Consider the following 26,512-nt stretch of genomic DNA (forward strand, 5'->3'; position numbering starts at 1 on the left):
ACAGCAAACGTGTCTGAAAATAATTGGGCTAGGTTGAAATTCTAAAATATAATAATACTTAAATCTCTAATACTATAAACAAACGGACCAACACAAGGGTGCCAGTTCAATTCCCTCTGGTTTTCATATTAGTTGATTGATAAGTGATCAGTGTTTTGTCAAATGTGTATAACAGGAGCGGAAGTAGAATCAATTCACTGATGTTTTGCATAGATGCTCCATCAGAAGGAGTCCAGACATGTTGAAGTTGAGGGCTAAGAATCATGCCTTAATGAATCTTGTTGACCTCAGGTTCATCATCAGCAGTGTCAGGTGTGTGTATATTAATTAAAACCGCAAGTTACAACAAGAGCCCACCTTTTAGCAGATTTATTTATTTCTTAAACATGTTAAGCCATCCATTGCTGTGCTGGCAACAGGTACACACCATGTAAGGAATGGTGCATCACACTGACATCATATGTTTAGTTAAAAGTAATGTCTATCATATGTTCCTTTTACAAAAAAAGAAAGAAAGAAGAGAGAGAAAGACTAACCGACTGAATAGAGCAAACAGTGAGGATGGCTAAAACACCAGTGTAATCTTGCCATGGTGGCGCGGAGACCAGTGGCTGGCAGAAGCACTGATAATCATGGAAGACTTCCCATCATGCAACACAGCCACACTGGTTTGATACAAGTGCCCTTGCCTCCGCTTGGAGACGCTTACGAGGCTCCCAGATCTGCAGTCCCTGCCACCTGGTTAACTAACACCGAAGGTTGCAGCTTCATCATCTTCACTGTGCCACTGATAAAAGTAACACACTGGATATGGCAAGAAAGAGATGACAACAGAAAAGTCTACCTACGGCCACACAATACGAGTACAAACATGAAAAATGAATTTCTTTTCTTCTTTTTTTATACAAAACGTGAGGGCTGCTTTAGGCACCCAGGACCACTTTGCTCCTCCGGAGATGATTCATTTTTTTCTTTTCCACATATGTGTATATTCTGCATGTAAACAATGTCTGCATTATTGTTTATGCCAGAGTTCTGCTGATACAGGAGGATACTGAAAACAGTCGGGATGGGACTGATGCACATTAACGAATGCAAACAAGTCAGTGATTCACAAATCAACCAGAAGATATATTTGATCTTACTTACAGTTAACCCCCCCATGCACTACACAATAGTCTTGAATTGTCATATATTACATATATGCTACATTCTCTTATTTCTTATGTCACTGATATAAAGGCAAACATTTCAATGCAAAGTGTCAGCTGCTCTGCTTTTTCTTTACATTTAAATTAGTATCACGGATCGAAATGGGACGATTGAAATGGTGACTTAGCTCATAGCAAACATAAATGCAGCTCAGAAACTGGATTTAACGTAAACTCTTACTTCATCTGATTGCAAGAATAGCAATTATTTTCTTATAGTAATCAACAATCACAATGTATATACATCACCAGAACTAAAGCAAGCTCAGTTTTTTAAACATTCTGATCTTTCAAATGTTTTTTTTTTCTTTTTTCTCTACTTTTTTTTATTGCACACACATAAACACACATAAAAATACAGAACTAAATTCTGGGATAGCCTCCAGTAATAGTTATTGAAACAACTCTATATTTAAAATGCATACCAAAACATCTTAAAAAACAAACAAACAAACAAAATTTAAATATGCTCGTTTCATAATGTCCAAATACTGTGCACGGCCACCGCGGAGGTGGTTGCAAATGATGTCTGTCAATAAAATGCTTCGACAATAAAATGCATTAATACTGGTGTCCTGTGCGATGTTGTTGTCATAGCGAGGGGTCAGAGGTCGGAGCAGTCAGAGATGACTGTCCTCCATGTGTTGATGGGCTTTCTGTCGAACACATGTTGATATTAACTGCAACGCAGAGAAACAAGATCAGTATCAGCTATTGTATTAAATATTAACTGACATGTAGAAATATTCACTTTCACAGCAGATTCAGTAAGAGGATTAATATTCCTGCATTTGGCAGGTTAGGCACAAAATTCACTCTGTTTCAGGTTTGGAGCAAAACCTTCATATACTGACCTTGTTTAGCTCCAGTACTCACACTTGGCCTGCTCTACTAACAGCCAGGCTTTTTTGCTATTCTTACCCACAATTCTCTGCATAGACAGAAATAGGGCAAGGGGGGGTCAAAGTTCACACTGGAACGACAGTGTCATTTGTCCCAGTTGTGTGCATGCTGAGTACAGCAGCACAGACTTGGGACAGGCAGATGCAACATGTACAAAAAGGAAAGAGACTTTTTTTGAGAATTAACCGCAGTGATAAAGGAAGTCTGATTAGCTTCAAAGATTTCAGCTGAAATCTGGGCAGGCTGAGCATCGCTAGCTTTTCTTTTGATTTCTACAAAATGACTGGAGACAAGTCACATAAAATAAAACAAATACGCTTGACTGTCATTGTTCATCAGAGTTTGTTGTCCGTCAAACAAGCTGTCATCCCCAATTCTCTTTATATTATGATGAATCAGTGCTATAGCAACCCTGTGCACAGGATTGTGGGTAAGAGCCTCCAGGGATGCAAAATCTGTTCAGAAGTAGGACATTTGTGCACTCTTGCCATACTACATTTAGAGAATGATATACTGGGATGGGCAGGTTTTTTTCTAGGTGGACATTTTGCACCCCTGGACTCCACAATCCCATAGAAGATGTAAACAAAAACTGAAAAATCAGAGCAATCGGTTCCCCTGCTTCCATGGAAATGCCGTGTGACATTTTGGACCGTGACCTATGTCCTTACTGTCTCTTACTGGGAGGGAATACTGGGTGAGCCAGAGCGGTGGAAGTGGATGTTCTGCCACCTGCCCTCGCGGCGGTGCCACACACGGGTTTCCTCAGACTGCATGGTGCGGGGCATGCCGCCAGCATCCATGTACTGCGTCAGTCGAATGTAGGCAATGCACGCTGCGTTTTCTCCAATTAGATGCACGTGGGGGTTCAACAGGATGGTGTGCACTGGTTTGTTCCCCTTGGACAGGGCTGAAATGGAAATATAACCTATTAGAGTGGTAGGATGGCTTCACCGTGATGCACCAGATGGAGGTTATTCTGCCATAAACTGTCCTCAGGGAGGAGGTGAATCGTGTACAGCTAGCAGATTTTCTCTGGACATGTCTGTATAATGAAGCTTTTTCATGGTATCCAGATTAGCAACTAACATTGGAGATAAACGTGAATAAATGATTCTGATCCATTTATTTTGGCCATCCATTTATTTTTGCCATCCACTCACAAACCACTTCTGTCCTGCTTGAGCAGGAGTGCAAATCTACCTGTTCTAAAAGCAAATATCAGCGATTTCCAACAAACCGTTCTCAAAGTAAAATCGGTGGAAGTCGTGTCCTTCCACCAGGTTGCCCAAGGCCTCGGGCTCAAAGGAGGTTAGGCCAGGATCACAAATCTTCCTGTTACACCAAATAAAACATCATCAGTAACAGAGAAAAGAGGTTGCAAATGATGAGCAGGAGCGAAGAAACTCACGCGTAAGTCTCAAAGTCTCCGTTGTTGATGGACTCAATCAGCTGCTCGGTCACTTTGATTATTTCCTGTTTGCGAGCTGCAAACGCAAGTCCAGAAACGTCACAACGACAAGATTTAAGTTGACACTCCGAGGGAGTGCAAATAAAATATCAAATCAGCTTTTGATGCAGTCTAGTCTACCAGTTCTAGCAGGAATCTAGCATGATTTCAAAGCTATTAGAAACGGAAGGAGGTTTTTTAATGACAATATTGTTGATATTTTATTCCTAAATAAAGCCTTCCATGACTAATAGGCAGAAAAATGCAGGATGGCAAGAATTCTTTCACCCAACAAAGGTCAAAATGAATGGACACATCAGCTGCCCAGAAGCATTTGCAACAAAAGTAGTTGAAACTAAATAATGTGGACAGTTACCTTTAGAGTTATTGGTGCAAGCTGGGGGATATTAAAACAATTTCTTAATTTGAGCAACAAAAATACAGGCGGTAAATAGTAATGACACATAAATGATTTCCATTTCTTTCACAGCCACAAGGTACAAAAGGATCTGTGTGCGGGAGGGTGTATGTGTGATGTTTTTAAAGCAACGAAAGAAGGTAAAGAGGATGTTCGACAACAGCACCAGTGCCTAAAAGACACGAAGACGGGTCACAACAGAACCTTGGCTTCACAGGGGAGGGTAAAACAAACACGGCAAACAAAAATCTAAAAGCATCCGTCAGGAGCACGAGACCACACTTCAAGTTTCCTTTTCTGCAGTAATGGACAGGATAACAGGAGGGGATGAGAGCGGTGCAACTCTTCCCCCTTTGGGGTGGGACTTACACTGGACCGAGGAGGTGGGAGTCTGTCTCGAGTCAGACAGCTGAGAGGAACGGTTCTTAGAGCTCGTGAAGCTGCTGACTAAGCTGCCCAGACGAAGGGCTGGTGAGGCGGCACAGGAGGGCATGTATGTGGGTTTCAGGTGTGTAAGTGTGTCAAGTGTGTGTGTGTGTGTGTGTGTGGTGGGGGGGGTCGATAAAGGTGAAAGTTGTAAAGGCACAAATGTACATGTTGGTTATGTGGAGCAAAGGGAGGAGAAACCCAAAAAAACAGAAAGAAAATTAAAACTGGTCACATAAAAGGGTGTCAGAGCTCCGACTGTTGGAGCATCTCACTGTCGAGGGCAAGTTTCACAAAAAAAATGCTCCAACCTTTAACGTCCTCGTCCTCGATGGTGGTATTAGCGCTCTCGATGGACTCCTGCACATGTAATACATCAACAAATGAATAATCACTATATCCACATAGCAAATTAGGAGTAGAAGTAAAAAAAATCCTCAAATTTTCTGTAACTCTAATGCTATTCTTAATACTTCCTTTATTACAATACACCATAAAAAAAGAGGAATGATATTTGTCTTGTTATAGTCAGTAAACCAGCAATGTGGAGGACCCAGACGGGCATTTGAGCCCTGACTATCAGTATGTCCAGATGAACGGAATATATTATCAGCTGATTACATAACGTGCACAAAGTAAAGGTCAGAGGAGACACCAGAGGAATTATGGCTGCTTAGTTCTACCTTATTTCCATCCACAGGGTTGTGGATCACAGTTGTCTGTGGTTCCTACGGAGAGAAGAAGATGCATAAATTTGACAAAATAGCTGAATGAATAAAAAACAAACCTACAATGTTTGAATAAGCTATGAGCTCTTTTTTCATCTTAGTAAACACACGTCTGAGCCTTTGTGGAATCGATCTGGATGAGCAGCTCAGGCGTCCTAATCACTCATCCCTTACAGAAGATTACAACATCGGTCTGCATCTGTGTGTACGTCCTTGTGCATCTGTGAGTGTTTGTGTCTGCAAGCTTGTGGGGAAGAGAAAGAACGATGAAAGAGAGAGAAAGAGAGACCGTGTGTGCTAATGTGTAATCATGTGACAGCAAACGGGGGATGAGGGAGACTTTGACATCATGCAGGGTTACAGTCATGTGGGCTGACGTCAGCAGCCAGTCAGCAGACAGCCAATGAATGACGGCCAATTCAGTTGGCTGTGAAGCATCATGCTGAGGCCAAAGAGCCGTCGTCCTCACTCTCCATCAACGCACAGACAAACTGAATAACACTTCCATGCGACACTCACTCCATCCAAGCCGTTCCCAAATCATATCAAGCAACAATACAGCAGCACAAGCATGGCGTCGGTGTGCAGAGGCAATGCAGAGACCAGGGGTCCTTGCATGGGTGAGGCAGAGGTAGAGGTTGACCCTACTGTGTATAAAACTATGGTATTTCTGCGTGTAAAAGCTTGTCGTTTAAATTGAACCTGATAAATGTACAGATCCAGCAAACCCAGCCAGGTTTTGCCTTTGGGCCCTCATGCATGCTCATCTTCTCCAGATGGATGTAGGATTACGTCACACGGTTGTATTTCAAATCTGTATCCATGATGCTGGAGTTGGAAAACCAACTGTACAGCTTTTACACACCTTTTTATTCACGGATGGTCTGTGGATGAAGTAGACTCTTTAGCCTTCTTACCTCCTGTTATTTATCCCGCGCCCCTCCCCCGCCCGAGCAAAACTGAGGATGATCTAGAAAAATGGCCTGAGCCCTATTTTTTGGAAAGGATGAACCTCTTCCTCCCCCACAGTGGGGTGTGAGGTGGGGAGGTGAGGAGCTTTTTGTGGATGAAGGTGCAGGTGATGTTGAGGCTGTGTAGCTATACCAGTGCAGGGGCGGGGCCAGTGTCTTTAGGACTGGTGGTCACTATGTTGGCTTTGTTGTTGACCTGCAGGGGGCAGTGTAGAGGGGACATGACAAACATACATTTTCACACTTGTGCACACGCACAATGGCCACGGTCCATTTCTGAGGGATCTGAGTTGCATATCTCACATCTGCCTGTACTTTGCTACAACCAACCAACCAATCAACCAACCAACCAATCAACCAACCAACCAACCAACCAACATTGATGAGAAGTGTACACTACATGAGTTGTACTCCAGACACAACATTTCTCTTTCTGTAAATGAAGCTTGGCTTAATGAGTTCATTTCAGCAGATGAGTGGGACTGAGAGCTCCCCAGTAACCCTCTTAATGGACATTATTGTCATGTTCGACTCCAATTTCCAATGAAACACACATTCATCACTCGTCTCCTTCAGCTCTTTTCTAAATTTTATCTTTGGGTTCCAAAATGAAAGGTAAACATCTGGAAAAGAACAGAAGCTCAGAGAATTACTGAAACTAAAACATAATGAAAGAGAAGAAAATATCAACATTTGGAGCAGAATGGGTGCACATGCTTCCCCAAACTCACATAATTAAAATAAAAATTCAGTGTAGATAGTTTTAGATAAATCTTAACAGTAAGAAAAATAACATATCATGTGGAAAGACCTTTCTGAACTGACCATTTGAATGAGAACCTGTCCTGATCTGGTCTTTCCAGCCTCAGTTACTAGATTCTTCATTTACAAAAATCACATTATTTGCAGACTATGTTCTCCAAAGGCAGATTGTAGCTGAGAGCAATGATTACACACAAAGCTCCCAGATCCACACATATGATCTCTCAGGAGAGCTGATTCCTTAGTATTGTAAATGCATAAAGATGTGTGGGGAAGCATGTGCATGTTCTCTTCTGCATCAAATGCTAACTTCATATCAGACTCCAAGTGCACAGACATGGCTGGAGCATCTTGGGGCTGAGAGCTGCCGGGGTTCATTAAGGAGACACCAGCAAAATCAGAGATGACATATAAAACTATTTTAACTGTGAGTGACTGTCGGCAGCGATGTCACATGAACAACAGGAAGGTTCCAACCTTAAAAACCCTAAAATCGGTGCCCACTGCTGGAGTGACTGTCCATGAATGATGATGTTCAAGGTGCAAAATGCATACAGTCATTTTTGGGTCTCAGACACTGAACGTTCCCACAGGCTAATGCAAGTGACCAAGCATCTCCTCCGCTGTGAAGAAGCCTCTCACCTTAACGCCGTCCGTCTTCTTGTTGAGCAAACTCTTGGCTGCTGTGGGAGGAATGACAGAGATAGCATGAGAGTTCAGCGAGTCCTGGGCCTGAGGCTACGCTACCATGCAGCAAGCATATCAGTCCACTGCGCTTATCTTCAAACTCCAGGTGCAACATCCATAATGCAGTGCAACATATCCATAGGATGGCATCAGCATTTATGCAGAGCTGCTTGCCTGTCATGTCATGAGGGCCCCTTACCAGGTGATGAAAAGAATGAAGCCCCTGTCTTCACTGACATGGCATTCTTAAACTGACTCATGCACATGAACCACTCATACATCCTATAATCCCACTGTTTTCTTCTCTCCTTGCAACTGTCATTAAATGAATTCAAACAGTCATTTTTATTAGCAATTCATGCTGCAGCCTTTCCTGGATTATCTTGATCTAATAGTTGAACTGTATGTGAAGGGCCTATAGTTCTATAAAAGGCCCAAAACGTTCTCTTTTACTTCAGCATTTGTTCCCATGCATCTGTGAGGGTTAGAGGAGTAAAGCCTGAACATCCTGGCCCCGTAAAATGCCTTTTCATTCCAGAAATCTTACCTCAAATGGAAACCACAATCCAAACAAAAGAAGGAAATTGAGAAAGAAAGAAGGTGATGAATAAAAAGACACAAATGCCCTGATGCAGTTAACTGTAGAATGAAGACAGAAAGAAGGCTGAGCCTCAGAAAACAGAAAAAAAGATAATATATGCAAAAAGATATGAGAGGAGCTAAACTGAGCTCTGGTGGAAGAGCCAATGATCAGTCGATAAAAGAAAGATGCCTGTTTACCAATTGGTCCATGTTTGGAGAAGTACAATGAAGCATTAAGCACCTTTTCTACACACACACACACACACACACACACATATATACAGTATATATATATATATATGTGTGTGTGTGTGTGTGTGTGTGTATGTGCATACATACATATACACACACGCCCACACCCACATACATACATACATACATACATACATACATACATACATACATACATACATAGAAAAGTATCTGAATTATGTTTAGAGAAGCTGTTCTGTGGCTGTTACTGACATACCTGAGAAGTTTCTTGTGACCAGCAAAGTGGTCAATATGGCTCCCTGCAGTGAAGGAAGGAAGGAAGGAAGGAAGGAAGGAAGGAAGGAAGGAAGGAAGGAAGGAAGGAAGGAAGGAAGGAAGGAAGGAAGGAAGGAAGGAGGGAAGGAAGGAGCGAAGGAAGGAAGGAAGGAAGGGAGAAAATGGAAGGAAGGGACAGAAATAGTATGTTTGATAAGCTTGCAGAAAGAAAGAGGAGCAGAGTAAAAGGGCAAGCTAAAGGTCTCAGCAAGTCAACATTCTGACATAAGGAGTCAGAAACACGGTTTGGTAATGTTGGGTCTCCAAAAACAGAAATATTAACAACTGCTGCATGTCTGACCTTGAGTTTCCTCCGGGCATTGAATTTCTTCAGGCACTCCACTGTCTCCTGCCTGTGCATCATGGAGGCTACGGTGGACCGTTGCTGCAGGTGGCAAGTGAGATCGTTTGATTAGACGTGACTGAAGGCCTGTCTGGGTGGACGCATGCGTGTCCGTGTGTATTTGTGCCAGTGCCACATACGCAGATCCAGGGGTGTTTAAGGGCCTCTGAGGCAGTGATGCGCTTGCTGGGGTTGATGGTTAACATCTTGTTGATCAAATCTTTGGCCTCAGGGGTTACAGTGTCCCACTCTGGGGATGGGAACTGGCAAAGAAAAGTCAAAGGTACTTATACAGTAAAATATCCAGCCTACTGGTAAAACAAGGAAGGTGACATCTTGACGGTGTTGATCTTGAGCTTTGTTGAGCATAAATGATCTATAGCCAAACTTATTGAATTTGAATTGATGGAGTTTATTTTAGTTCATTTTGATTTTTTTCAGTTTTAATGGACAGCCCTGTTTTTAATTGTGTGCTTACATCATAGGCCCCAGCTTTGATTTGCTGGTAAAGGCGGTGCTGGTCCTCATCCCAAAAGGGTGGATAACCCACCAGAAGGATATATAAAATCACACCTGGAGGAGAGCGACATGTTCAGTTATGTGCTTTAACCTTAAAGCCTCAGTAGGCAAAATTTATTCAGTTTGACAAAAAAAACAAAAACAACAGAGAACATGAGTCTCAGCTTAGGTTGACCCAGTTACAACTTTATCTGCAGCATCCACTTAGCAGCTGAGGTGGCAGGATTTAAATGTCATTTACCACACGCCCACATGTCCACTGGCTTCCCATATGGGTCCTTCCTCAGAACCTCTGGTGATAAGTATCCTGGGGTGCCAGCAAATCCTGGAAAGGTCATTTGAAGGAGTGGAGATGTCATCATTCAGCGAGCAGCATACTCCAGCACATTTTCATATAGTTATCAAACTATTTACATCATTTATTTGAGTTTTAATGCCATATAGAATTATAAATACTCACCAAACCACGCCTGTTGGTCGCCCTGCACCTCGATAGCCAACCCAAAATCAGCCAACTTGACCGCCGCACCCTTCAGCTTGCTGGCCAATAAAAGGTTCTCAGGCTGTCGGGGCGAAAAAGGTGATGCTAATGTTCACAGATCTGGAATCAGGTTACCTAAACCAACCCTTGGCTTCATCAGTTGAAGCCAAGGGAGCCAAGGGACTGGCAAGTCTGTGAGTCTTTCCACCCTGCATGATGTGGATTCTGTAATATCCCCTGTGTGTGCATATTTGGTGGCACCTATCCATCATCACACGTGCTGTCAGTGTGCACGTGTGACCATCATCACACGTGCACACACAGCAATCATTTTGGCCATTAATACAGCATAAATGCAAGAACACACACACAGATCCTTGCATTTCTTTCTTTACAATTACAATTCCCCAGCCCCTTCCCTTAACTGTTACAACAACCCCCCCCCAACCTTGACCCTGATCAAGACCCTAATCCTGACCTAATCCCAATTCTACTCTCAATCTTAAAACCCTGTTTTAACCCTCAATCAGTCCTTTGAAGTGGCCAGGACCAGCCAAACTGTCCTAATTTCCCACAGATGTCCTCACTTTGCTAGTAGAATGAGTATGTTGGCAGTCAATATGTAGCAAGAACAAGAACAAGAATAAGAACGCATACACAGAAGTGAAGAAAGGTCTTTTCTAACCTAAGGTCATTCTCACTGTGTCCTCTACTGAATAATGCATTTTTTAACATTTAGAGACTCCAAACAGTCAGCCTGTGAGGAGTAACTTCATGATTGACAAATCACTGCACCAAAGTGACATCTGGACATATTTACATAATTCATACAAATTCATAATAATGATGGAAATTATCTGACAGCTCAAATTTGGTTCAAATTTCAAATTTGGTTGTCTTTATTACACAAAAAAAATACTGAGATCCACTTTTATTATTTGCAATATTTTTTTGAAAGAACGTCATACAGAAAGCCAGATTATTTAATTTTTAGAGTCCTTTCTTGTGATAGCCCACCTGCCTGTCCAGCTCACACAGCAATGCACTGAAATAGATCAGGCCAGGTCAGAATGAAGGAGTGCCAGAGGTTGTACAAACCTTCAGATCCCTGTGAACGATCCCGTTAACATGGCAGTGATGGACACTCTCCAGGATCTGCTGTATGCAGTGGCTGAGGACACAAACGGGGGGTAGAAAAAGACAACACAAGGTTAATTAACTGAGAAGAGGAGAGGGGAAACTGTTTCATAACAGTTGATTATGTGTTCCACTTTCATGACAGGTGACTCTGGGGATGACGATGTTTTTATCACCTCAGTTTAATGTGTTATATTTTACAGACAAAGCTCGCAGTTATTATGGGAAGAGAGTAGTCTCTGTCTCTCTCTCTTTCTCTGTCTCTCTCTCTCTGGGGAGACAGTACTTCAACATAAATGTTGAAGGCGAGGGTATATGATTAATACCACCAGCTATATGTCATTAATCACCTTTATAAATATCTCTACCAGACGCCTCAGAGACAAGGCAGCTGTGTCACACCTCTGACACGACCATATGGGAAACTCACAAAAACACACGCTGCAGTATGTGTGTGTGTGTGTGTGTGTGTGTGTGTGTGTGTGTGTGTGTGTGTGTGTGTGTGTGTTTACCTGGCATCAGCTTCACTGTAATACTCTCTGGCTACAATATCTTCAAACAGCTCTCCTCCTGTCACCCTGTGGAGGGACGGAGGAAAAACTAGAGATCACATGTTTTTTGACAGTTTATACATGTTTTACGACCTTTCTGATCCAATCACACCACAGGCTAACTGAACATACATTGTAAATGTTCCAAAATACTCACATTTGCAAAAACAAGATCAGTTTAAATGCATTAATATGTCGTATTGTAATGCTACGTCATGTCGAAGCCATTTTGAAGTGTAGACAAATGTGTGGCAGAGTGTGAGCGTCAGTCTATTACTCACAGATCAAAAACCAGATAGTGGAAACCCTCTTCTGATATGCTGTCATGCAGTCGTACTAGACAGGATAATAAAAGAAGACACTGAACATCTCGAATATCACTGAAACGCTGAGCCTCTCACGTAGGTTTGAGGTTGTGAAACACATTGGAAATCTTGTTTTTGAAAAAAAAGACCAGTGTGAATAAACATATAATGTTCCATGCAAACATCTGAAGGTTCCTGCTGATTTGCTACAAGAAAGATACACATACCAAATATACTCAGAGAGACCTTAAATTATACTTATGACGTGTGCAACAGCCTCTTAACTCATAAACACACATTTAGATGAAAGAACTGGGTCATTCCGGTCAATTGTTTAGACTTGGCTTCGAAACCAAAGTAGTTGCTGAAATATTTGACAGATCACACAATAGTAATGAAACTAACACACTGTTGTATCACCAGCTAGTCCCATATTGGTTTTAATTCTCCACATACTTTTGATTCAAGCCCTACTTGTGTGACTAGAAATGTTTAGAGTTTTGAGCCTCCTGAGAGCCCGATTACTGTGGAAACCTGACAAGAATGGCTGAAGTTGGGTAGAAATGACTTTTATAAATTGGAAATAATCAAGGCAAGTGAAAGAAGAGCGGGAGTGGATGAGTGTGAAAGCAAGATGGGAGGAGATGTGGCTCCTGCTGGAGGTAAAAGGAGGAGGGGTGTCGAGGATCAGTGGATAAAAGAGAGCATGGAGAGCGCTGCTGTTTTTCTGATGACTCAGCTGATAGAGCATGCAAATACATCATCATTAGACACACACACGCGCGCACACACACACACACACACACACAGAGTTTCTCTATCTATCTCGCCTTCTTATAACTGTGTCTGGAAGATGAATAGCCACAGCAGGAATCTCCAGAGACTTGAACCAAACGTGCTGCAGTGTGTTGATGTGTGCATATTTGGAGTTTGAGGACTCACCGATGTTGGGGTGCTTCAGTAAACGACAAATCCTCGCCTCCCTCTCCAGCTTTTGATGATCTAAAAGAGAAAACAGGAGACACAGACAGGGAGAATGCAGAGAACTGTTATTTTTAGTTCTCTTAATGATTATTTGGCATGATTGACTCACTGACTCATCTAAATTGAAGTTGGCTGTAAGACAGTTTTGACCTTGGGGAGGGTGCTCTGCATGTGATGTCAGTGTGATCTCTGTGAACATGACGTGTGTGTGTGCGTGCGTGCGTGCTTGTGTCCGTGTGTGTGTTGGGGGGGGTCAAGTTATGTCAACTTGACACTTTTTCTTATCAGAACTGAAATGCTTAGCAAAAATAATGTGACCTGATATGTGGTTGGTTCACTGACAGCAGAGCAGCGACAGTGGCTTCAGCCTCCGGAGTTCTACAAGTTACATTTGATTTGGACTCACCAAACGCAAACTAAATGCATGTTCTTCACACACCCCTTTTCATTAATGGTCTTCCATAGATACTCAAAATCTTACATACCAAAAAAAGCTGGTAAATCTGTACTTATAAATGCTTTTATAATGCACTTATGCCACAACATTTATGTTAAATATTCTATATCCTGGTTGTGAACAACCACTAAAGCACAAACACAATCTTTAGATGACTGGATCAGATAAGACCTTAATGATGCGTTCAGTGTGACCGCGTTGGCCCGGAAGCCCCCAAGCAGTTGCTCAAGTCGCTCGTCTATGGAAGAAACCAGAAAACTCTCCAGTCTCAGACATGGGGAGCCAAAGTCGGGCTCAGTTCAGTCCAACTGAGTCAGAGCAGCAGACGTTACAGGAAGTGACGCAGTACAGTGATGAGGTGACCCATTTCAGCATAGCCAAAAGACAGAGTGGGAGGGAGAGGAGAGGAGAGGAGAGGAGAGGAGAGGAGAGGAGAGGAGAGGAGAGGAGAGGAGAGGAGAGGAGAGGAGAGGAGAGGAGAGGAGAGGAGAGGAGAGGAGAGGAGAGGAGAGGAGAGGAGAGGAGAGGAGAGGAGAGGAGAGGAGAGGAGAGGTCCTACTTCTTTCTCCAAGTAAAATAGGACACCTATTTTTCTCTCCCTTCCTTCTGGTCTTGATGCTATAGTGAAACTCTGTGGCTCCACCAACAAAGACAGTTCCCACTATACATCCAGGAATATGGAGTGATTCTATAAGGAGCAGCATACAGACAAACCCAGAGCTGCAGCACACTTTCAACCCAACCAAATTGGCGAGCTCTCAAATGTTCTGTGAAACGCCAGTACAGTACGTTCACGGACTGAAATACTGTGCTTCCACATCAGAGGGAGGAGTCCGATAAAAAAAGACAGGGCCCTGTAGCAGCATGGAAAAATGAACACTGACTGCACTACGGCTGAGGGAAGAAACAGATTTAAATTAGTTTTCAGTTTTAATCCAAAAAAAAATTCCAACAATGCAAAGAGGTTAAAGAGAACCTTGAAGAAACGAGCCATGTTTGAGTGCTGGATGATTAGCAGGACCTTCTGAGGAAGGTCACCAGCACCATATTATCTCCACCGGCTGAAAAGATTCACCAGTCTTTTGCCTTTTTTGCCATGAGTTTGTGTTCCACCAGTGTCAGCACAGAGTAACACTGCAACACAAACTCTGCTGCTTTGCTCTGATGAAACAATGTGTCCCATAATAAAGCATTCGTGCACGTTCACGTCTGATGGGAAAACTTTTAAACCTTCAAAGTACAATAACATCTTGCTAACCTACAAATGTGATCGCAAAGTTAATATTTGATACGATGGCATTAGAAAGGCCAAATATAATGGTAATATTCTGTGACCAAATGTCTTTGATGCAGCACAGCCAACTCAAACATGGTCTTATACTTATTTTACAGATTGCTGTGTGTCTCTCTCTGTCTCTCTCTGTCTCTCACTCACTCTCCTCCACAGGTAGTCCACCTCCCAGCCGGCTGGACATCTGTTGTCTAGCAACTCCTGCACCAATCACAGCATCAGGCCTTTCCTCTCCTCTGCAGTGGAACCAGCCTTGCATGCAAATGGCCGACATCAAGAGTTCAAACACTACGAGTCAACTCCAAAGCTATACGAGGGGCAGAAATGTCTGATTTTATCAGAACATGACTTTCTGTTTCACTTTTACATATATTTATTTAACCCAGGGGGAACTGAGCATGCCCCTTTTAATTTGGAAAGTTGGGCAGTTGTAAAATCACATGCTAATGTGCTAATATGCTAAATATGTAAAAAATATCTTCAGAGGTTTGCCTGTCTGTGACAAAAACACATTTGTGCTGGGTCAGAAACATTTTAGCTGGTTGTGGTCAAGTCAGGTTTTATTCCAAAGTTTTTTCAAATGGTTCTTTTTACGTAAACCAACTCGCTGCAGTATAATTCTGCAGTCAAGAGTATGATATAAGAGAATAATGAGAGAAGAAACCCTAGAAAGTCACAATGCTACCGTTCTCAAAGATAAACAGCCTCTCTCACCTAAACTTAAGTCTCTAAATATGCAGGCAGGCTTTCCATGATCAGATATTTTACCTCACCTCACAAACCATCTTGTCTAAAACCCCCTAGCCAGCTTCTACCCTCAGCATTGCAAGCATGTATCCTTTTCTTTCATATTTAGGTCAGGCTAGATGCCAGATGCCAAATTTTTTTCTCCATGTCAGCAGTTTGGGGCAGCAGATAAACCTTTGGGAAGACAGAATCAACAAAAGAATGATATTCCCACCAGAATCACTCCAAATCTATTAAAAATGAACCATTTGCAAGTTTTTGAGGTTGAATTCATTTTATATATTTTATTGGCAATATAAAAAACCTTTAATTACTCTGGAAAGTCTCTAACATTAATGCACCTGTTAATACACAGAGGTTAATCCCCACCTACAAGTTCTGTCTTCCTGCAGAACTGCTTGATGTTCTTGCAGGCGGTTTGTGTCATTTCTGCTACTGCACTGCAGCATAGAATCTCTCTCTCTCTCTTTCTCTCTCTCTCTCTCTGCCTCCCTCTCTAAAAAGCAGAATTTTAACACTCAATATTGCTTCAATATTAGCAAATTACCATGCTATTAAAACTATGTTGCCTAGCATTTTTATAACTTATTACAGTTTATGATTATCTGTCTGTTAAAGTGTGAAACAGTAAATAATTTAATCCCAATGAAAATAAACATTGGCTAATTCCAAAACCCCACACAAATCAACTAGTTAACTAAAAAAGATGTAAAGGCATGAACGTAGCATCCTCAGTGGCTACAATAAGTAGCCCCCATCATGGTTCCATTCTTCCTCTTGGCATAACTGGAGGGTCTAATGAAACCATTTGGGCTGCTGAGACATGGCTGTCCTCTTCTTGTGCTCACGACAGAAAAAAAATTATGAGGCAGATAATACAAGGTGAAACTATAGATGCCTTGGATCAGAGATAAAGCTCTCTTTGACTACTCATAACAGTGGCACCAGAAGTACCAAAGTAACCGCCACAAGCAAAAATAGCCTAAAGTCTCGATCCATCATTGTCATATACAGTATATGGATTAAAAGGTGAAGTGCTTTATTTGATCTCATGATTCTTCAGCCATTTTAGGGTAATGTCGGTCAACGTCTTGTTCTTGGCTAATTGTTATTCAACTGAGAGAATTATTATAGGCTACTAAGAATTACAAGCTGCCACGGGCAGTTTACCATGACGATTTCCACTAAACACAAAGACGAAGATAAATAAGAGCAAGACACATCAGAGGGAGGACAGAGAGCTTTGTTAGAGAGGAACGGTGAATAATGCCTTTAAAAAACCAGCAGTTGAAAAGGACAGAGGCAACACAAAGCCCTGTAATTATGGAGCATCTTGCTTTTTCTTCAGTTTGTTTTCTGGAATCCACCATCACTTTCAGTTTTACGGGGGGGGGGGGGGGGGGGGGGTTTAAGAGTTTTTTCTTATTATTTGAGCAATAAATCATCGTTTGCATCAAATTAGCGTGAATGAAGAGGCCAGTTTGTCAAAAATTTTCCCGACGTTAAGTTTTATCAAAGCTTTTCTTATTTATTAAAGGGGTTCTGGTCTGTCCATTTTAGATCGTGAGCTCTACTGGAGAGACTGAGCAATTGAACTATCAAAAAAAATGAATGAGGCTTGTCTCCTGACTTCCTGTTTTATTTTGAAAGGTGACTCGCTTGCTCTTCCCTTATGTGTCACCTGCCTGATTGTCCTCCCTGATTCCTGATGGTTTTCACCTGGTCCTCATTGTCCTCATGTGTCTGTGTCTTCCTTTGTCCTCTGTTGGAGTGCTTTGTCCTGTCACGCACTCCAGCGGTGTCCTTGTATTGTGCTACTCATGTTGTTGAATTCCTCAAGCATGGCTGTTTGTTTGTTTGGGTTTTGTCATTTAATTGTAAAACTGTAGTTAACTTCAGTTTTCACAATTGTTTTGTTTGCCTCTCTTGTGTGATCATTAATTTAAGGTAGTTTTCTGTAGTGTTTTTGTGGTTTATTTTCTCCATCAGGAGTGGTTTTTAGTTTAATGTCCAATAGCGTGTTTATTTTCTCACTTTGTCAAGAGGCTAATAGTTTATGGTCAATAAAGTCGGCATTTGCTGTTAATCTCCTGTTCTCAGCCCCGCTCTGACAGGTGGGCAGCATAAAAAGGAACAAAGATTGTTGACACACCTCAGACATGGCCAGACTTATATTAACCAATGATTAATCTTGTTTGTGACGGGCTGAAGATTTTGAACAGACTGGGAGAATATTATGGTTTTCATTGATACAGCTTGTGTTTTTAGTCTGACGTAAACAGAAATTAATTGTTAGCTGGAATTAAAATGCGAAGATATGGAAGCCTTGAAAGGGTTAAAGAGAAGAATATGAGCCGCTGCATTTATTTTCCTCTGTGTGTCGTTGCTGTCAGTGTGAACACACAAATGAGGATCGACTGAAACAAAAACCATGAGTGTCTGAGATTGTGCAAGTGAGAGAATGCCCAACACTTATTTTTAGCCTTCAAAAGCTGAGTGAGTCATGTGAGCCCCCTTCTTTACTTCCCTCCTATCTATCTCATCACCCTCTCTCGCTCCTGTTTCACTGACAATGACACAAGAGGAATGCAGGAATAACACCCCCCCCCCCCCCCCCCTTCAGCTGTAGAAATAGTTCATAATTCCTGAAATCTCTTCACTCCAATGGAAGGTTTTAGCAAAAATGTTTTATGATTTAAAATGTGCAGAAAAGCAAAACCAAATACAGGGCTGCAAAGACACACACAGAGCTGGAACCACAAATACGTGTGCTGGCACACACACACAGCAGATCACAAGGAAATGCTAAGTGACAAAATATATCAGAGTCATCGTGACAGGACACAGAGGGAGTGAGAGTTCTGCTTCAAGAGTGATACCGTACATCATCCACATGTACACAAACACTGGACAGAAATGTTGATTTTCATCCGCTCTTGCAGACCTCAGGACTGAGACTGGATCCAAAGGTCCAACCACATGTGACACAATTCACAAGTTAGGAACCTCAAGCAGAAAGCACAGCGTTTGTAGAAGATGTTATTCCTTCCACAATGATAGCTCATTAAAACACCCTCAGCAAGGCTATGTAAACAGCAAGTGCCTATTATACCTATTTAAAGAAAACAACATCTCCAGTTCTCTCTTTAGCACCTGAGCAACACTGACGAGTCAGCCACATACGCCTTCAACTCCAGAAGCTTCTTCACTAACAAAATTACAACTATTAGAGGAAAATATCGATCGCTCAACAGCTGTTATACAGTCATCAGAAACACCTAAAAGCTCCAATAAGCCCTTAAATTCTTTAGAACTGATTAACATTCCTGAGATGTCCTCTGTCTTAAGTAGGTCTACCACATGTCTCTCAGTCCCCAAGGACTGTTTGATATTTTGTCCTTGATTGGTAGTTCTGTTAGATGCCAGAGTAGTTTTTCTTTCGCATCAGGCTGCGTAGTCCTTGCTTTAAAAGGCTGCAGTACCGGTAATCAAACCACTGCTCAAAAAACCTCACCAGACATGTTAACAAATTACAGGCCTACCACTAACCTGCCCTGCCCTTTCTCTGGTTTTCTTGAAAAGGTGGCGCTGACTCAGTTACTTGACCACCTGCAGTCAGTCTTTCTGAAATGTTTCGCTTGAGTCTTAGAGCTCATCCCAGGGTGGAAAGAGCACTACTTAGAGTGATAAAAGATCTTCTGACTGCTTCATCCACTGGCCTTGGTTGTCTACTTGATTTGTTAGACTTCAAGGTTCTGTCCATGGACTGATCCCTTTCACCGTGTACACGCTTCCCTTTGGAACTATTATGATGGCATGATGACGAAACAGAGCAGTAAGTGAAACTTCAGGCTCAAAGATATAAAGTCTTAGATGACCGCAAATGTCCTTCTTCTCAAGTCGTACAAAAGTGACGTCATTGTGTTGGGTCCTGGATTCTTCGGGTATAGATCACCCGATGCTGTTTCTTTAGCCTTTTAGTTTGTCTGTAAGGAATCTGTCCTTTATCTGGAATATAAAATTGTAATTCATTGTTATCAGGATGTCTGAATAATTCATTGGCGTGCCTCCATCTGATCCAAAATGCTGCAGCTAGAGTTCTGATAGGAATTGGCAGGAGAGATCACATTACTCCGCCCCTGACCCCTCTTCAATGGCTGCCCATTAAATCAAGAATAGATTTTAAAATACGTTTCCTGACCGACAAGGTCCTTAGAGGCCAAACTCCATCATACCTGGAGAAGATGATAGCGCCAGATGGTCCCAGTAGACTGCTCACCTTTCACAGTGCTGGTTTTCTTGTGGTTCTCAGAAGCTTTAAAAGTTGAAGGGCTGGCCGAGCCTTGAGCTCTCAGGCCCCTTTGCTGTGGGACCAGTTCCCTGTCCAGGTATGGAAGGTCTCTCTCTTTGAGAAAACCTATAATCTGTAGGTTATGTTGGGATGACCGAGTACGGAAACACGATCCACTGACGAGTTTCTCTTACTCTACAGGCTCATGGTTGCGTGTCTTCACATCACCTCGTCTCCTCTCCTCTCTTCTTTTATAGGTCATTGTCTGATGACAGTAACACTGTTTCTTGTGTGTGTGTGTCTCTCTCACTTTCTCTTCCCCCTCTCCTCCTCTCCCTCTCTGTATCTATCTACAGGTGTCATGAGTCCATAGTTGCACACTGACCTGCTCAGTTTTAGTTTAGTTTCTGCAGTATGACAATTTACTTACATGTACAGTATGCATGTTTCTGTTCTGCAACTGTTTCTGTCCTCTCCTGACCTTCACACAGTCAGCTATCAGCAGGAGCGTCTCACTATATGACCCTTATGACCTTGTCCTGCTCAGCAGGTCTTCCTGTAAAAGCAAGCTTTTCTTCCTGCCACTCTGGGTTCCTGTGACACAACACAGACACTATATAAATAAAGTTGAAATAAAATGAATCAAACACACACACAAGCAGCCTTGATCTGCCATATTTCCACCCAGCAATCCCACACTAAACCCCTGTAAATTATATATACTCACACGCACATTCACTTCCTTAAATAAGCACACACAATGGGGTGGTGGTTGGGCAGAGGTCATGATCCAGCCAGAGAGAAGGGAATCAGAGTTTAAATTCTCAGGCTTATCGCGGACAGTAAGCCCATATGTGACATGCGAACATGAGTGTGTGTCTGTGTATATACATACAGTATCTAACATTCAGGGTAAATACACACATGCAGCATATGTATATAAACATATTTAGAGTATGTACGTACATGTATATTAATATCTATCTATGAGTGCGTGTGTTTCCACATGTGCATGTGTGAACATATAGTTCCACATTCAAATGTTGTGAGATCGCCCTTTGCAGTATTTTTGGAAAATCTCTCCCAGCATGCAAGAGACGAGACACTGAGCCGTCTGCTGAGGTGTCTGTTACAAACTCAAGTGAAGGCAAGTGAAAGACGGAAAAAAGGAAGGAATGGAAAGAATGTAGACAAAGGAAAGAATTTAATATGAGGCAGGGAGCAGGAATAAAGAAGGCAGAGGAGGTCGGTGAATGGATCTGTATGTGTGAAGAGAGGAAAAAACAGTGAATAGAATACAGAAAAGAATGAATGAAAGTTAGTGCAAGAATGATGTTGGGCAGGTGAAGAGCAGCACTTAATATGAGGCTTCAAATTGAGGCCAAAAAAGTTCCATCTTGGTTCCATCAGACTGGAGAATCTTCTGGTGCTTTCAGGGTTCTGACCCCCAGCAGACGCTTCCTTATGGTGGGTTAATGTTTGGGTTAATGTTAGGGTTGACTATAAAATGTACATGCAAATTGAGTTGGACTGGAAAGTGTTGCTGCGCAGCTGCAGAACGATGCTGTATCGTGTGGTATAACAGCAGCCACTGGCAAACACCCACCGCCATTCTGTGACCAACACGCCATTGGCTGACAAGGAGGAGGAACAAGGATAGCACGACATGCCATTGGTTAATAATCTTGAATATGCTCTTGGCAGTTCCTGGGCTGTGTGTGTGTGTGTGTGTGTGTGTGTGTGTGTGTGTGTGTGTGTGTGTGTGTGTTCCAAGCCTAAAGCAACCAGGCCAGTGGCTACAATTACAGTGACGGATGTGAAAGAACTGGGTCGGCTTCACAAGAGATCTGCCCCTGGGACGACAAGACCAGCCAGAGCCCTGAATCAATACAACACACACACTCACACACAAACAACCATGCAGAAGAACGTCGTTCACTCAAGGTTGCATGTGACAAATGCTCCCATAGAAACAGAGGCCTAAATAAGTTACACCTGACAGCAGGACATGCGACAGCTGCATCAGACTGGACACATTTGTGGGTCTTTTTTTTCCTTCAAATGAACTTAATGAAATCCAAAATCCAGATGAGCCTTTGTGCCCGTTCTTTCACCCAGGCACGCATTTGCACATTTCCCCCCTAAAGATTATTTTAGGGGCAGCCATGTTCACAGCCCATCCACACATAAGGGACATGTTTTATGGAGTGTGTGTGTGGGTGCGTGAGTGTTTGTGTGTGTGGGGCAGATCATGCACGTGTTTGTGTTTACTACCTCTGGCGGAAAGCTTCTTGGTGTTGATGATTTTGGCAGCATATTCCTGTCCAGAGGAGATCTTCACGCACCTCCTGACCACAGAGAACGCACCCCTGGGAAGAAAGGGTTGGAACAATATTAGGTGGAATTTGTGGTAGTTGATCTACAGAGACCCTCAAAAGCAGAGTCAAGTACGAACAGCATAAGCACGCTCAAAAAGGAGAAGCAGGTACTTTAAACTGGATGATTTTAAAGTACAACGCGCCAGTGGCAAAACCACCTTTTGAATAGAAGAGTACTCACAAGCATAGCTCTTCAGAGAAAACACACACAGTGAACTGAACCAATGAACACTGCCCTCCACGTGGTGTTATTGGTGTTCCATGTATGAAGATTAAAAAAACAAAAACTAGGTCAGCTATATTTGAGGGAGGAGAGGAGCAGAGTGCTGCATCTCTCATCTCTAAGTGCCACCATGGACCCTCAGCTCTGCAGCCGTGCAGGCTGATTTTCTATTCATCCTCTTTCTCTGCAAACACACCTTTTCTCACACACAATAACCTGTTCTCTTCTTTCCTGCCACACATCTTCATTTGAGATGCGAACGCCCCATTGAAGCCATAGCAAAACACAAATAACAAAGGATTTCTAAAATGAACCCATCTCTTTCTCTAACTGGGCTCCTCGCTGCTGCTGCTGTGGCTGTCGTGGCCACTGTTTTAAAGGTTTCAGTCAATCACAGCACATCAAACAACAGGCCTTAAAACTGCTGCTAAACATACAGCATAATGTGTAGCATAAACATGTTATCTAACATCCTCTGGAGTGAGCAGCTTGCCACTGAAGCTTACCTCTAATTTATAGAGGATTTAGCAAAGGAAATGATCATAGCATCTTACATAACCATGTTACTTCCTGCAGTAGCACAGTAAAATTAAAACTGTAATAATATTTTAACATATTTCTTTACACCGTGTCTGTGGGTTTTTACAAATCTCTTTCCCCCCATTTTCCCACTGAGAATCCAAAGTACCGCTGACACCTGCGACTACTTTTAAATGTTCCTTTTATTTTACAGTTGCAGCATCTTTTTCAGATTAGTACTGGGCGAGTGTGCATGCAATGGATTTAATTTTCCGTGGATTAGTGCGTATGTGAGACTGGTTGTGGTGCGGGGAGACATTACCATTATTCTGGTGTTTGATTTAAAAATCTTTGTGATCATTTTTAGGTTTTCAACCCAGGTCAAGCCCATATGTGGGCACATTATTAATGCCTGACAGCACATGAGCACAGGAAAGATAACACATCTCCATAGAAACACAGGTGTCCTCGATGGACACTGGGTTAACTGGGAACGCTGGTCTGAGCCTGATATCTATGTCGGGGCATATTGACCACATGCGGGGTCTTGGGCACGCTGCAGGTCAGGGTGTGCACAGGCAGGTAACAACCACGTCAGCGAGATGGCGCTCACACACATGCACAGCCACGAGGACGCGCGCGCAATCTCGGTTATGTGTTTTTTCCGACTGTCTATCTCTCTGGGATGAGGAATTCCCAGTTTGTGTCTGCTAATTGACCTAAAGCTCGGGAATCAGCAAACAGGCGTCTGTTGACGCATTGACGGGGGGACCTAGGAAAAGGTCAGAGGGGCAAAGGGTCGGGGGGGGGGGGGGGCGCTGTTTTTTGATAAGCGCGACGATGTTGTGAAAGGTGTCCGAATGCAACATCGGCGCCTGCACCGTACGGAGGCAAATGGCTGGTGGGATCATCCTGAAGGACGGAAGCAGTCCTCCAGATGTGGGATTCAGATAAACAGATTCCAAATACTGTCATTTGTGATAGATAGCCCGACCTGACAATCCGACCTGATATCGCTTGTGCACCCTCCTTCCCATCCCCCTAAACACGCGCGCGAACACACACACACATACACTCACACAACGCTATGCTCTTGCGCACGCTCACACATTTAAAGCACAGATGCAGATAGCCCAGAATCTGTAGGCATAAGCGGCCTATTACATAAGGGTCTGACATTTGCTACTCAGATTGTGCCAGATGATAAAAAAGATTGCGCCCTTACTTCCCCAGCTCCTCGAACAGCTGATATTCGTCGGTGAATCTCGTGCAGATGGTTAACGCCATCCTGACGGAGGTTCCAAGTGGTTGTGCGGAGACGCAGAAAAGGTGCTCGAACTGACGGCACGCACGGTCGTCAACGCCGCCCGGTTTTATTCTGGAGCCGCCAGCCGAGCGGAGGATTCATGCACAGATGAAACGTATCGGAGCTCCGACAGGATGCGGGAGGGGGTTGTTTTGCGGCAAATGACGCTTCGTGTACGCGGGTCCTTCGGTCTGAGCAGGAGAGCTTTCGACGTTTCTGGTGGCTGTTTTGTTGTTGCAGTATGTTCACAGGCAGGCTCCTGTCACTCTTCGGGCGCGCAACATTTTGTGTGCATCCCTGTGCCTCTGCATATCCGTCCGGCTCTGTGGCGGTGGGTCTCTCTGCGCACTACCGCACCTACCCCCCCGCCAGGCGCGCAGTCCCGCCCCTTCGCTGGCATCCTCTCAAAGAGCCTTTGCAAACAATACAGAGAGGATGAACAATAAAAGCCTATTAATGGCAAACGGTAACGCAAACCTTGTTTCTATACACACGTACCCATTATCGATGCCTCGGGGACCACGTGACGATGAATCAAATGTTAATTTATCATTTTATTTGTCCCAAAGATGGAGGATGTGTTCGAACGAGCCTTCTGTTCGATTTTCCCTGCACAAGGTGGAAGATATGATCATATAAGTTTACGGCCTCGAATGTGCAAATTGTACTTTGTCCCTTGTGAGTTAAACCCACTACGTATTAGTTGATTATTAGTAGGTCCCTTATAGATATAGGATTAAAACAGATAAATGCTATTTCAAGTGTTTTTTTTTAACCCCCAAATGTTTTTTTACACTTTAGCTCACACAAATCAGTCGATGTATCAATTATTTCTGATTTCTTGTCTCACCTGGCTTCATCCATGTGTAAAGATCCTTTAGCGAGAGACATAAGTTATGTCCAGGACAAAATACTCTCTCCGTGTTTCATGTATTAACTTTTCCTGTCCTCTTTTGCACTGCAACATCCTCAACTCATGTTAAGGTTAAGCTATATATAGTTGTAATTGGTCTTTCAAGGCCTTAAGGTCAGGTATTGCTAAGACAATAAGCGTTTTGCCTGTTTCCACCTTCCACCTGTTTCCACTGAAGGCTCACGTTTATCAGATGTTTTCTGCAAAGGGTTTTGCACAAAGGTTCTTCTTTATGTCTTTCAATCCAGAGTTCTGAGTGAAAAATCAGAATTCCGAAGACAGAATTTTGAGATTATTCAGAATTCAATCTTTAATCAATCTTTATTTATATAGCGTCTGTTACAATCAGAATTATTTATAGGCACTTTACAGAATCCCAGGGCTTGACGCCCAACAAGCAACAGTGGCAAGGAAAAACTCCCCTTTAACAGGAAGAAACCTTGAGCAGGACCAGGCTCATGTAGGGGGACCCTCCTGCTGATGGCCGGCTGGGTAGAGAGAGAGGAGGAGGGGGAGGACAGGTAGAGGAGACAATAGGTAGAACATAGAAATACATTATATTACTGTAATTAAAATAAGCTGCTGGTAGAGTCGGGTGGGTGGGTCAGTAGGTCAGTAGGTCAGTATACAGCTTATGAAGGCAGCGATACCTGTAGATGTATACAGAGAGGAGGGGGGGAGAAGCAGAAAAACTACACAAGAAATAACATCATTAGTCTACTTGGTGAGGAGGAGAGGAGAGGAGAGGAGAGGAGAGGAGAGGAGAGGAGAGGAGAGGAGAGGAGAGGAGAGGAGAGGAGAGGAGAGGAGACCATGACCCAGAGGGGTGACAGAGGCCTGGTGATCATGTTTCTGGACCCCGGCAGCCTCAGCCTATAGCAGCATAACTAAGATGTTAACCTAATAATTAGACGATAATTGACTTTAGTGTTTAGGGAAGGGTGTCATTGAACTAAAAACATAACTATAGCTGATTGGTTTTAGTTTGAAATTAAACAGAAAATAAAATATGCACAAAAGCATATTATTAGTATGACTTATACTAGAAGGAAGAGGGAACCGCTGATATGTGATCGTTTTGACTCCACACGATGGAAGAATAAAGTTATTGGTCATTAAATACTCGAATGAGCGGTCTAGTAATTGGAACATGGGGCCTCTAGTGGTGAAAGTGGGGAATAGCAACAGCCTAGGTCATAAAATAAACATAAATCATGTATTAATTATCATTTCCAAATAAATTTTCCACAAATATACAAAAATGAGTTGTGGTAAATATAATTTGTGGCATTTGATGTTTGATAGGCTTCTCATATTGTTTTGTTCACTCAACACAAATTCATGATGCAGAATAAATCTAAAGTACTATCAAATATATATATAAGAAAGAGAAACACAAAT

The 26,512-nt window shown here is 42.8% G+C and overlaps 1 protein-coding gene across 16 annotated transcripts; it reads right to left on the reverse strand.

Annotated features, from left to right (window-relative positions):
* Window positions 1–355: 355 nt before the first annotated feature.
* camk2d2 (calcium/calmodulin-dependent protein kinase (CaM kinase) II delta 2) lies at window positions 356–24,582 on the reverse strand. Of its 16 annotated transcripts, none has more exons than XR_003891615.1 (21): window positions 24,118–24,580; window positions 22,047–22,141; window positions 12,945–13,004; window positions 11,979–12,033; window positions 11,659–11,724; window positions 11,108–11,180; window positions 9,989–10,091; window positions 9,770–9,853; window positions 9,488–9,582; window positions 9,150–9,272; window positions 8,968–9,051; window positions 8,608–8,650; window positions 7,512–7,552; window positions 6,241–6,303; window positions 5,092–5,136; window positions 4,720–4,768; window positions 3,941–3,961; window positions 3,526–3,601; window positions 3,355–3,449; window positions 2,741–3,024; window positions 356–1,891 (listed from the first exon to the last, which is right to left on the reverse strand). XR_003891615.1 is itself a non-coding variant. In XM_029850977.1 (21 exons), exons 1-20 carry the CDS (start codon window positions 24,177–24,179, stop codon window positions 2,792–2,794), a joined length of 1,566 nt encoding a protein of 521 aa, XP_029706837.1. In that variant the 5' UTR covers window positions 24,180–24,580; the 3' UTR covers window positions 356–1,891; window positions 2,786–2,791. The 16 variants fall into 16 exon arrangements, 15 of the variants coding, with proteins under 15 accessions (XP_029706837.1, XP_029706838.1, XP_029706836.1 ...); XM_029850977.1 differs by having other exon boundaries at window positions 2,786–3,024; XM_029850978.1 differs by having other exon boundaries at window positions 2,796–3,024; window positions 7,512–7,549; window positions 24,118–24,579.
* Between the last annotated feature and the right edge of the window lie 1,930 nt (window positions 24,583–26,512).

This window comes from Takifugu rubripes, chromosome 17 (assembly GCF_901000725.2).
Source record: "Takifugu rubripes chromosome 17, fTakRub1.2, whole genome shotgun sequence".
Classification (NCBI taxonomy): domain Eukaryota; kingdom Metazoa; phylum Chordata; class Actinopteri; order Tetraodontiformes; family Tetraodontidae; genus Takifugu; species Takifugu rubripes.

What these genes read in the sequence shown, in the direction of transcription:
- camk2d2 (XM_029850977.1), bottom strand. Translation starts at nt 24,179, where the DNA reads ATGGCGTTAACCATCTGCACGAGATTCACCGACGAATATCAGCTGTTC. An exon ending in TACAGTGAAGCTGATGCCAG is followed by an intron (nt 11,181 to 11,658) that starts GTAAACACACAC and finishes TTGTGTCCTCAG; the next exon opens with CCACTGCATACAGCAGATCC. An exon ending in TTAAACACCCCTGGATCTGC is followed by an intron (nt 9,052 to 9,149) that starts GTATGTGGCACT and finishes TGCCACCTGCAG; the next exon opens with CAACGGTCCACCGTAGCCTC.